Here is a 12,597-nt window from a genome sequence, read left to right on the forward strand (position 1 = left end):
TTTTCTTCACCACACGCACCCCACAAATGCTACGGGATACTATACAGCTAGACCAAGTTGTAGCATAAATTAACTAAGTATGCACAAGAATATTTTGACAACCCGGCAACTTGTAAAAATGGATGATTCCTTGAAAACCTCTTTCAGAAAAAAAAAAAACAAAACCTATTATCTGACGGTCAATGCACGACTTCCTTGGTTTGGTTCAGTTTGATGATGCCCTTTTATAAGGCAGGGTGGGAAAGAGAAAAGCACAGATATTTACTGTGAGGAAAAGGGGGAAACACAAAGCTCACGCATTGTCAGGGTCAGTATAACAAAGCCTAAGAGAGAAAAAAAACTCGTACCTAATACCACCTTCTTTAGGAATAAGGGAGTATGCAAGTTCATGTATAGAAATAGTTTTCTATAAAATTAAAGTATTCTTTAACTGCACCATGTCTTAGAGGAAATACAAAAGGGAAACATGGAGACATTTGGTGACGCGGAACTGCTATAAGGAGTTAAGGAGAACGAGCAACTGTCTGCCATTGCTTCTATAGAAAGCTGGGTCAACACTGTACGCTTCCTTTAGGTTGAAGGCTCATCACCAATGAAGCTAGAAGGAACCACTTCTACACTGACACTGATTTTTTTTTTTCAGGACATCAGTTACACCTTATTGGAGAACATCAATACTCGTTCTAAATTTAAATGCTAGTGATTCAGACCTCTAGTGGCATTTAAAATATTCTGACCAAAAGAAAAAAGAAAAAACCCAAACCAGTAAAAATAAGCTGTTTTCTGACTTTTAGCTTTTGCTGCCTTCCCTCACCTTATCATACAGGTTGCCAGGGTTCCTTTTGTCATCCTCATCACTGCTGTCCTCTATTGGTGGATTTTCCCTCTTCATATCATCACCCAAATAACGTTCAAAGACATTGGAGAAAGCAATTGCAGACAGCATACAGACCACTGGAGTCAAAGTGAGCATCAGACGAACCATCACACCAGCAAAGTAAACAGCGCTGATTGCATAAAGAGCAACTGCAAAGAAACAAATCTACTGATGACATTTCGAAAATAACACTCACTCTGACTGCACACGTACATGCTCTCCATAAAACCACTTCTGAAATTGGGTTGAGCATCTGTGTGTATAAAGACTTGAGTATGCATCTTGCATTTCATTGCTTTTTAATTTACAGAGATACAGTTCAATTAACGTTTATCCCTTTTAAGCCTCAAACCCTTCCTGAAGTTCGTCTCGACAACTGTTAACAATAACACAACCCCATTTTCATAGTCATTAATAATGTGTCAGAAGATACATTATTAGTGAAATTTAATATCACACACCGAAAATACTACTGGAATAACAGGTAGTTTCATTTTACTAAAAAGGCCAAACAGCCCTAGACCAAACAAGTTATTGAAACTGAAAAAGCAAAAGGAAGTGTTAGAATTTCACGTAAATATCAAATTTTAATTTAAGTTAGAGATATCTGTGGACAGATTGGGGGCTTGTCTACATTATGATTCCATACAGACAAATACGATATTGTGAGCCCTATTCTGAAGCAAGTTTTGCTGAACAGTATTATCTCCATTTCCCACCCCCCCAAAACAAAACAAAACAAGATTTTCAGAATAGTAAGGAATATTCAGAACACTTTTCTTAGAAGAAAAAAAAACCCAAAAACCAACCAAACAACAAACAAACCTGTATACACTGGTTAGGAACACCTATTGTTCAAGTAATAGTGGTTATTCCTTGCCTGCTGCAGTTCAACAATACACTTTTGTGAAAGATTTGCCATGGAAATCGTGAAGGGACACTGATTTGTCAGATTACATTACCTAAATATTTTCTACTTTGTAGCAAAACAGTATGGCTCTCCATTCTTGCTCATAGGTCTCTTTATGCTGACTGAAATGGATGATGCAGCAGCAGGAGGCTGAAAGCGAGTTGCCCAGCACTGGTCTTGACTCATCGTAAGCCACAGAGCACAGAATGGCCCAGAGTCACTGGATTTAACACTGTAAATGTTCCCACTGCCCACACACCTCTTAGGTAATCCTAAGAGGCAGCTATATTGGTCTGCAGCCTCCTGTCCCGGTAAAAGCCCAAGACCTGAGTGATCTTCACTCCTCCATATGGGCTACAACTTCAGATTACATCCTTACAAGCCTCATCCATAATCTTAAAAGTCTGCTTTCACAGTACAGCTTCATACAAATAAACAATTTGTTGTCACTGACACAGGGAGACCTCACACCTCTGGCTAGGCTTGTGTCTTATCTAGCACTTGTTCTACAGCAAGTGATTCCGTTCACTAAAATAGCAGAAAAACGGGAAAGAAAAGGCATTTTGAATCATCATCTGTGACGGGATGAGTGCCAGACACCCAGGGAAGGGCTGGTTGCCTTGCAGCCTGCGTGGGGAAGGGGCCTTCCCTTTGCACTGAGCTGTTCAGACGTGTGCTGTGGAACTGCACCCCGATGCATGGTTTGCAAGTTCAGCATGCGGAAGAACATGCGACTCCAGCCGCAGAACAGAACCATACCGACAAATATTTCGATCCCACCTCTTGGGACGATACTCCATCACCATTTCACCAGTCTCTGCGTTTTTTATAAATGGTTTTAAAGACTGCTGGGTGCAGGCAACTTTTCATAATGCTCTTTAAACACATCACTTTAAGATCTTTTTTAGAACAAGCCATATACCAGCTTTGAGCAAACAAAAACAAAATAGCATCAAGTTGAAGACAAGATTTTTCAAAACAATTTTTAAATATTTTCTCTTACCAAAGACTCTTTCGTCATTGATGTTTTTGATACAGAACCACAGCCCTGCTGGGAAAGTACACACGAGAATATGCAGATCAAAAAAGAAGGAAACCCATGTTGTAGGCTGATGCTCAGACACAGAGGCAATGATCGGGATGTGAATTTTCGCATACCTTTTTTAAAAAAAATTCAGTTCAAATTATTTGGAAAAGATAAAATTATTAAAACTTGTAAACATTAGGAATTCTGAAATTCATTTCAAATTAAAATGGCAAGTGCTCTATTCAGCAGAAACCTGATGAAACTTTTATACCAAAAAAAGTCCCCAGGTCTTACTGTATTTAGGAAGTATTTGGTGTATAGAGTTATTTAAAACACGAATATAAAGGATTATTTCCATACTAATTAAAAGAATGAAAATTATGGATGTTTTGTTTTATTATGGCTAAATATGAAGCCAAATTTACCAAAATAAAAACATGCAGCTATGGAAGCCCCATCATTACATTTTGAAGAGATAACCATCCATGCCAGTAAGTCTCCTAGATTTTCAGCATTGTATTTAGAAAAATCTCTTCTACACAGAATACCTTCATTTTCTTAGTACAGAAAGTTACAGTATGAAATGCCAGACCAGTTACTGGTGCCCCCATATTCTTTTAGATGTTGAAAAAAATCAGGCCTTGTCTACACTTGGAAATACATGTCAACTAAACAGCACGTCAAACACTCAGTGCAGACAAGGACAAAACTGTGTTCTATATTAAAGACAGCTATACGTACGGACCTAGTCTGGGGTGCTACATGACCAAATGGTGAGGTATGTCCTTTTCTTCACTGAGATCTAGTTCTCGTTCAAAACTGCATTCTGTGTTTTAACACAATATGATTTTCTAATGTAGACAAGCCCTCAAAAGTATAATGCTTTGTATATATATAGACCACGTCATTTATAGGCAAAGAACATCTATATGTTCTTCAAATAAATCTGAAGCTTCTTTACAGACATCTATTCTACTACATTTATTACAGAGTTGGTATAGAATCCTGTAGGAGCTGGACTTCGGAGCCTGAAAAAACCTGAACTGCAAAAGTTTGAAGTTCTCCTATCCCTGCTTTTAATCTTAGAAAAAAATCTACCAATAGAATTTCACCTTAAATACATTTATCTGAGAAAAACATCTTCAGTTTTATTCCTATTCTTCTGGCTGGCTAAAGAATCCAACATTGGATTTTTAAAGGTTAACTAAAACAAAAGGTTAACGAACACGGGCTTTTACCCGTGAAAACACACGTGAATAAACCAGAATTGTTCAGAGTAGACATCTGTATACACAAACCAGATGTATGAACATAATTAACAGGCAACATGCAAGATCATATGTGCAACATCTTTTGTGATTTCATGCAATGCTGTGCAATGAAAATAGTGTAAGGCTCTTAGTAATTTTTAAATGTGTCCTCAAGTGTTGGTACAGCTTTTGGTTATTTTATGCTAAGAAGCACTACAATTTCATATAGAAAAACATAACGTTACGTATTCAAAGACTTCCAAAGAAGCAAGAAATTTAATAGACAAATTAGTGAAATGGTTGCGAAGATCATGAAACATTACTACAAATGCTCTCTTTAGATAACTGATTAAAGCCCCCTATATTCTCCTTGACTGAAACACTAAATGGATTTGAGGATGAGGAGAGCAAAAGATTATTAGTTTTCAGTAGAATGCTATCGATATCTAAATCCTTATATCTTTTATCCTTACTTACCCAGTGTCCCACAGCGAATAAAATCTGCCACTCCAAGGAGCAATATAACCTGAAAAAGAGAAGGGGGAAAAAAAAAACAAAACCTTTTGCTGCCCAGGTATTTAAATGCAATAATTTTTCTACTCCCTCAAATTATAGCACAAACCCAAAGAAATTTCACTGAACTTGTAATATATGTGAACCAGACCTACTGCATTAGGCAGGCTATAAAGCCTACCAACCATGAAGCTAGTTTTAGAAGAACACACTCTTACAGGATCACGTTAGACTCGTTGAGTATCAAGACACGCACACCTCCAAAAGTCAGAGCAATGCAATAATAAACAAAATATTTCTCAAAGAATATGACAGGTAGCAACCTATGCTCTGCAGAGAAGTATGAGAAAAAGAAAACCCTAATTGATAAGAAAGTACTTAACTTTTCTGAAACGTCTGAGCAGGAAACTGGGAACAATCTATAGCCAAAACACTAATACTCAGTGAAACACTGGTTTCCTATTGTTTCTCTACTGATGGATCTACATGTGGCATGGAACATAAAAGCTGCTACTAGACATGCTGATAAGCTTTACATATTTTTTTTTTTTTAAACAAAGCCTTTAGATACTTGAATATCATAAGACGAAAAGAAACAGTATCATTATCAGATGAAAAATAAAAATTATTATTAGTAGTAAAATGCTTCTTAAACTTTATTTCCACTTTCCTTGCAACTGTTTCAGCTCCTTCTGAAGACAGATACAGACAAGCTGAAATAAGAGAAAGTTAAATCCTTTCATTTATTATGCAAGTCTTTGTGCATGACACAGTCAGTCTTCTCTCTATCTGGTATTTAAAATTAGTATAATCTGACTGAATGTTTTAGTTTAATATCTAGTTTAGACGTTTAAATATTGTGGTTAATATTCTCAACAAGACATATTTTTTCCTTCAGTCTTTGGATGCAAAGTTTGCTCCCAAACCACTGCAAGCACAAGAAGAAGGAGTTGCCAGCAGATTGGGAACTACTGGTTATGGTCTTCTCTGGATGTACCCAAAACATGAGATTAGATGGCCTTCACCTGAGGGTGCTGAAAGAGTTGGCCAATATGAGAACTACCCACCATCTTCACCAGGGTGGCAAGGGAGGCCCCTGGTGCCTGGAAAATGGCTAATGCTACACCTCTAGGAAAGGCAAGAAGGAATATGCAGGAAACTACGGGCCAGTAACCCGAGTCCCTGAAAGGATCACGGAGAACAGCCTCCAATAATACATTAGTAAGTGCTTTTTGAACCATTTTCCTCACTTCCCATTTCTCAGCTGAAGAAGAATGGGCTGAACAAACAGAGCATTTGATGGGTTGAAAATTGTCTATCCTGACAAGCTCAAAGTAGCACTCAGTGGATCGGGGTCCAGCTGGTGGCTAGTAAAAAGTAAAAACATCCCAGAGGCCAAAACAGTGAACCGTGCTAAATTGAAAGAGTGGCTGACATGCCTTATGGCAGGCAGGACTTCAATCCGGAACCTCAAACCCCTTCTTCCAGGTGCTGCACCTGGCATACAGGGTCCAGAAGTGGGCACCCTTCTGCAAGACGATTATTAAGAAAATAGAGAGGGATCAGAGTGCTGTGAGATGGTCAGGAGCCCAGACCGCACAGCATACCAGAAGCTGTGGGAACAAGGTTTGCTCCGTCTGCTGAAGCAGTGGTACTGATCGGTGTATTTCAGAAGTTGAAATCAACACTTCCTAAGAACTGCAACAAAAGACATATTTTGCTGCACACTGAGATTAGCGGCCAAATTTTGGTTTGACATGCCAGTTTGAAAATTTTTGCTAAGTATTAGTAGGACCTGCTCCTACGTACTGAAAAGCGAATCATAAACCATCAAGTTTTAGAAGACTTTCAAACAGAGATGCTAAGTATTCTTTTCGAATAATGGTATTACAATTAACAAAAATAAAACTGCTATTAAACAGTCCAAAATGTTAAACAACTGATATAAAAAAAATTTACTCCACAAACATTGCTAAAAAGAAGTACAAGAAAGAAGTTAGTTAAAATAAAAACAAGTTATGTCTCAGGAAAGTGTTTTTTCCAAAGTAAAACTCTGACAAAACAGAACTGTTTTTGAGGTATAAAATTAAGATCACACAACTTAAACCAAGTAGAAGTCAATTTTTGCATGGGTAACATACATTTAGCTAGGAAAATAAGATTGCTTTTTCTTCATCAGGGGAAGAAAGTATGGTATTAGATCACGAACGGAGTATATCATGGAATCAGAAGACGGCAGTGAGGCACCTGGGGATGGCAACCAAACAAAGACAAGCTTGGTTTTGTGCAATTGGGTAGAACTGCCTTGAAGACTGGAGGCTGAACCACAGAAGTAAAGTAGAACTTACAGATTAATTCCAGTCATACAGAAATCAGATTCAAGTATTTCAGAAAGTAAGCATCTGACCTTGACCTATCAACGCTGTTCAGAATAGATTAGCTATACGTATCTTCATAATATGCTTTGGCTATAGTTATGTTCCTCATCCAGTCTGACTTCTTACATCATTATGTGGACTGTGGATAAACCCGAAATAGTGGAATGACGCTACAAAGTTTTTTGGTTTTTTTTTTCTGCAGCCCAGAAAGCACAGTGAATTCCAACACACAGAAACAGAGAGTAACATGGGCACTGGTTTGCTGTGGCATTGCCAACAACTGCTTTAGACTAAACCATCTGGTTCACCTGCTCCAAAGGTAAATTAATTTCACATTTATTTACCTGTGTATGTCAAATAGATGACACTCAGGAATACAATACCAGCAGCTAGTGAGACACCCAAGAAGAACAATGTCTGAAATTCTTGCTTGGTTAGTCTGTCTCTCAGATACTGCAAAAACGCATACGCCTGCAGCAGTGCAAAAACACCTGAAGAAAGATGAAAGTTTTTGTTTAAATTCTCAAAAGCACTAACAGCTGTTAAAGCAACTGGCATGCTTCAGCTATATTTGAATTAGAAAAACAAATGTAAGGTACACCTTTACATCTGAAAACTACTACAAAAATCACTTTCTGACAAATAGCCTTTAATACTTAACAGGGATGATACTTCCTTGCAATGACAGAAAATTGCAATGAGAGAAAATACTCTCCAAAACATTCTTTGCTTATTATATTGAGAGCTCCAATACCCACTGCCTCTTTGCTCCCAAATTAAATTGGGGTAACAGAGAGAATCACCTGAAAACTAGATTGCACTGGTTATGACAAACACACAGGTTAACATACGTAGACCCGGTAAAAAATTAAGACATAGACCCCAGGCAAGACACAAACAAGGCTAACACAGAAAAATATGGAAATTAAGCTACTGAACAAAACAGGAGGATTTAATGAAAGAAAAAAAACCAAACCCAAGCATTAGGTGATACAGACAACTGATCTATATAAAGCTAGCGTTGAAACACCAGAATTCACTGGGTAAGCACTCCACACACTCAAAAAGGCTGTTCAGAGTTTAACATTAAACCAGAACTTGGACACGATTTTTCTGTTGTTATTCATTTCAATGTATATAATCAGATCAATCCAATGACTAGTCCATTCAAAAGTGAAAATTCACTGGTAGCTGGCAGAAGAAGAAAACAGAACTCAAGTGTATGGTCTTTCTTCAATTTAACAATAAATATGAGGTGCACAATGTTGAAATTCACTAGTTCCGAACACCTAGAGAAAGACACAAATTCTATTCACTAAATAAATGTAAAACTCTTCAGATGCAAAATGTGGTTTGATAATCTTTACTCTTTCCATTATAGTCAGATTGTTGAAAAAAGTCTCCATTTTTTTAAAGCATTTTTCTGGTAAATTTTCATGATATTCCAATTGCTGTCCCAAATACATTCTGATAAGTGACTACACATAATAAAAAACTTGAGGAATATAATAAACTATATCACACACACAGTGTATGCAGTTAAACCTAGGAGTCTTAGTAGAGGTTACTGCTGTCAAGAAATCAAGATGCCTGACTGTTAACAACTATTGAAAAATCAACTTACTTTAAAGAAATAAAAAGAATCAAACAAGGTTGAAATCAGTTATTTACTAATCAGGAGGCTGATATTTAATTTAAGTCATCTGTATTTAACCCACTTTGAAAAATTACAGAAGACTATCAACTCTAAAACCAAATTGCTCAGTAAAAACTATTTACCAATAAGGAATGTTTCAATTGTACAATGCTTGAAGGCAACCATTATATTGCAAAACAGTAGAGATTATCAATGTGTAAAATAAGCGCTTGTCAGAACATGTACCTGATCCAGTGTCACGGAGGCATTTTACCTCTATTAGCTCACACAAAGAAGGATAATATGTCAATTGGAAAGAAAACTTCCCTACAGACACTAAATTGTACCTCTTTTTATTTAACAATTTGGTTTGTTAGTATGTATTCTTTCTAATACAAGGAAACAAAGCCGCAAGGGTTTGAGGTTTTCTTGTGCTAAGCAGGCTGTTTGGAAGCAGACATTTAATTTTCTTACCTGCAGCTGCCATGTGTTCACTTGTTCTAATTGGCTGAAATCCCACAAAAGGTATCTGCATCGATAATATTAACCCCACAATGTAGAAAGTGCTATATGCTAGGAAAAAAAAAAGAGTGAGAAGAGGGGAGGAAGAGAAAGGTGGGAAGAAAATGAATACACGTTTCAAAACACATTGCTTCCATAGTAGAGTCCATCCTCCCCCAATTTCAGTGACACTGAAACAGAACCATATCATTCTAAATATTTCGGCCATCCTATTTATCTTTTCCTCCTTCAACTAGAATAAACCTGCTTACAGCATCCAATTTTAGAGAAAGTAGCAAAGTATTGTTGTTCCTAATTGCGCTGTTTTTCCTCCTAGGGAAATAAACCATCTACCTAAGACGCTCTAGCCTGGAAATAGTTTTCTCTTCCTATCTTGTTTTCATGGGTCATGGGTGGGGGAAGAGCTCTCAGATAACAAGTGACAAAAGCTTTCTGTATGAGGAGAAATTGAAGGGACCAGACCTCAAAGAAGCAAAATATTTAAGAGCCCACTACCTATGTAGAAAAGGCAAAGAGGTATGCTTGTTCTTTTATTAACACAAGAGCAGAGGCATGCCAAGAAACTGAAAATATAATTTAAAATTAATATTAAGCACATGTATTAATACATCTGTATCAGCCATGTGGACTCATAACTCCCCAGAAAGTAGAAGCCAAGAGCATCATTAATATTAATATTAATAATATGAATTATTATTATATATGCACTAAGATTCATATACTTTATTTTGACAGGGTTTTGGTCCTCAGTATTCCAGGGTGAAGAAGAGAGGGGAGGAGAAGAGAGAAATACCAACTCTGAGGCTGATTACATTTGAAGTAACCAGCCAACTTAAAAGTCCAAATGAAGTTTTGTTCCTTCAGTGGCAAATAGCAATAATCCACCTCCCAGATTTTTAACTGCTCCTACAAATCATAAACCACTGTCGTTGTTACGGCCTTGATCTCATGAAGAGATCCCTGTTCTCATACAACCCTTTACTAACCTCCATGAGAACAGGTTTGGGGAGCACATCATGTACCAGTGGCGTTGTGTACATAGCACCTGTGTGGTCTCACTGGGGGATTATGCTCCCCGCGGTACTGTAAGCTTTCCAGAAGTCACAGAAGTGACTGTGATGATACTTCCAACCACTTGCTGTCCTCTCTGGTATATTCTTTCAGGCATCTGTAGTGCACTACTTGGCCTAACTACTGATCTATTCTCTCTTACATCACTGAAATACATTTTGCTGTAGGAAGCTCAATTTTTGAAGAATTCACTAAAACATAAATCATTTACTGTACCGTGAAAGTGTTGCAACACTGCCATCCTGTGGAAGTTCAATGATTGGCATAAATCACTACATTTCACATTTGTTACACCATTGTAAATCATAATTTTTAAGCCTTGTCCTGCAACTGTACTTTTTATACCCACTTTTTCCAACCCATCTCCATCCCTTACTCCCACTTCTTTCAAACAGCTATCACATATGTCTGCCTTGGTATTGAAAAAAAACTGGCAATTTACAGAGCAACACAATTTTTCTAGGAACTTACATACATCAAGGTGATATATCATCACAAACTTTCCGTGTTCCTTTACATTCTACTGTGTGCACAGTCTTTGCAAAAACAAGAAGTTAATTTTGATTCCTGCAAGCTACTCTCATGGTTATAACTTGGACTAGGTCAAGAACAAAAACATTCTGACCTACTGTGGTTAAATTCATTTTACAAACCATTTTAGTTGCTGTACAGTGCACAAACACAGGAAGAACCTACTGAAAAGTTCTTCAGAGAGCACAATCAAATACTGGACCACACACTTTCAATTAATGAATTATAATCACCAGAAATAAACACTAATGACCTGAAGTTTTAGAATACTGAAGTAGTTGATATAAATACATGCCTGCTCACTATTTAAATTATAAAATCTGATACACAGAACAAGGAATTATTGAAATTTAAGTTTTAAATTCTGGAGGATCCTTAAGTGGTTTTGTTATTAGATATTTTGAAAAGTATACAGAACTTAAAAATTGTACAGGAAAAAAAAAATCAGACTGAAGTGAAAATTACCAAGTTTCTAAAGTGTGCAAGCATGACTTAAATCTATATTGGTACCTTTCCAAATATAAGACCATTTACTTTTTAAACATATGATAAACTGCAAGAGAAACTACAAGTACAATAATAGAAAATAATATAAATGGTTCCCATATCTGAATAAAGATGTTTTTACCTATACAAGTGCTGCTAATACACTGGAATCATAAGCACTTGTTCTTAATTATTAAGCTAGTAAGACCTGAATGAATGAAAGATACAGACCACTGTCAAGACAAAAAAAAAAAAAAAAAAGCACAGCTTAAGCTTTCAAACGTAGGTAGCATGATCACCATCAATGCCAACTGGGTCAGAATTTATCTGGCTGATAAATTTATCTGCCTGCAAGTCATATTTTAAAATTGGCAAAAAGTTCACGTCCTGGGAAATTTTTACTCATTAAATGATTCTGAATTACACTGCCAGGCATATCAGATCATATCGCATTAACCTTTTCTTTGGTGTATGAACACCCATATGAAAAATACATACCAGGAAACGATCACCAATTTTAAAAACTTGGTGCTACCAAATATTGTTCTCTATGTTTACATTATTATGTTAGAATAAACATTCATCTGTTACAAAAGTTAAGCTTGGGCTAGTTTAAAATAAAATTAAGCAACTGATCAAGAGATTAAAAACCTCCAAATCCTCGGCAATAGTAAAATGGATGCATATTTTACTAGCTACTGTCAGCTGCCAATAGCTTACAAAAGTTTTAGCTGCACATCGGTAGTTTTTTGAGAACGATGAGACTGCTGCAGGCACACTAGCAACTGCATATCACAGAAACTCCAAAAATATCTTTATTCCCGCTACTTCAATGAGCTTTTGTAAACTCTTCTCCCTATCTGAATAGTTTGGAAGTGAAGCACACTTTAATTTCCTTCTAGAAGCGCTTGAACATTCTTACCTGTTTTACAAAAACATCCTGTTAAACAAACTTAGAAATCACATACTAATGCGAGACGTACAGACTTCTCTGTGTGTAAGGCTTCCCGTGAAAGCTTAAATTAAGCCCGCCGTTGCAATGAAACAGCAGAGCAGCAATCACGTTTTCATTCTGACAACTCTGATGAAGTACACCTCCCTCACAGCTGAAGGGCAATAACATCTCAAAACACTGTAGCTATTTGCAAAACAAACGTCTGCCAAAACCTTTAATTCATATGAACCTGCAGTACTATTTTCCCCAGATGAGTTCAAACACTAGCTCATTGAAAGCTGAAAAAGCAAGAGTGCTTATTCTTTATTGTTTCTGCTTACCACATTGCTTCAGGATTTTATAATTAGTAGATTTAATTTTCTCTTGCCTAACTCACAGAAATTGGAAAATGAAAATATTCAATGAAACAATTTTAAAAGCACACCAAGATAAATTTCCCCT

General features: G+C 36.8%; 1 protein-coding gene across 2 annotated transcripts in view; it reads right to left on the reverse strand.

Moving 5' to 3' along the window:
• STT3B (STT3 oligosaccharyltransferase complex catalytic subunit B) overlaps positions 1–12,597 on the reverse strand; it is a 54,985-nt gene that overhangs the window by 10,078 nt on the left and 32,310 nt on the right. For both annotated transcript variants that reach the window (XM_082305328.1, XM_082305329.1), the window contains 5 exons: positions 9,066–9,164; positions 7,300–7,446; positions 4,542–4,590; positions 2,791–2,945; positions 815–1,026 (listed from right to left, as the gene is read on the reverse strand). In XM_082305328.1, the coding sequence (XP_082161454.1) occupies positions 815–1,026; positions 2,791–2,945; positions 4,542–4,590; positions 7,300–7,446; positions 9,066–9,164 (662 nt within the window). The remainder of the gene's footprint in view (positions 1–814; positions 1,027–2,790; positions 2,946–4,541; positions 4,591–7,299; positions 7,447–9,065; positions 9,165–12,597) is intronic.

This window comes from Platalea leucorodia, assembly GCF_965183815.1.
Source record: "Platalea leucorodia genome assembly, chromosome: 1".
In the NCBI taxonomy this organism is placed as follows: domain Eukaryota; kingdom Metazoa; phylum Chordata; class Aves; order Pelecaniformes; family Threskiornithidae; genus Platalea; species Platalea leucorodia.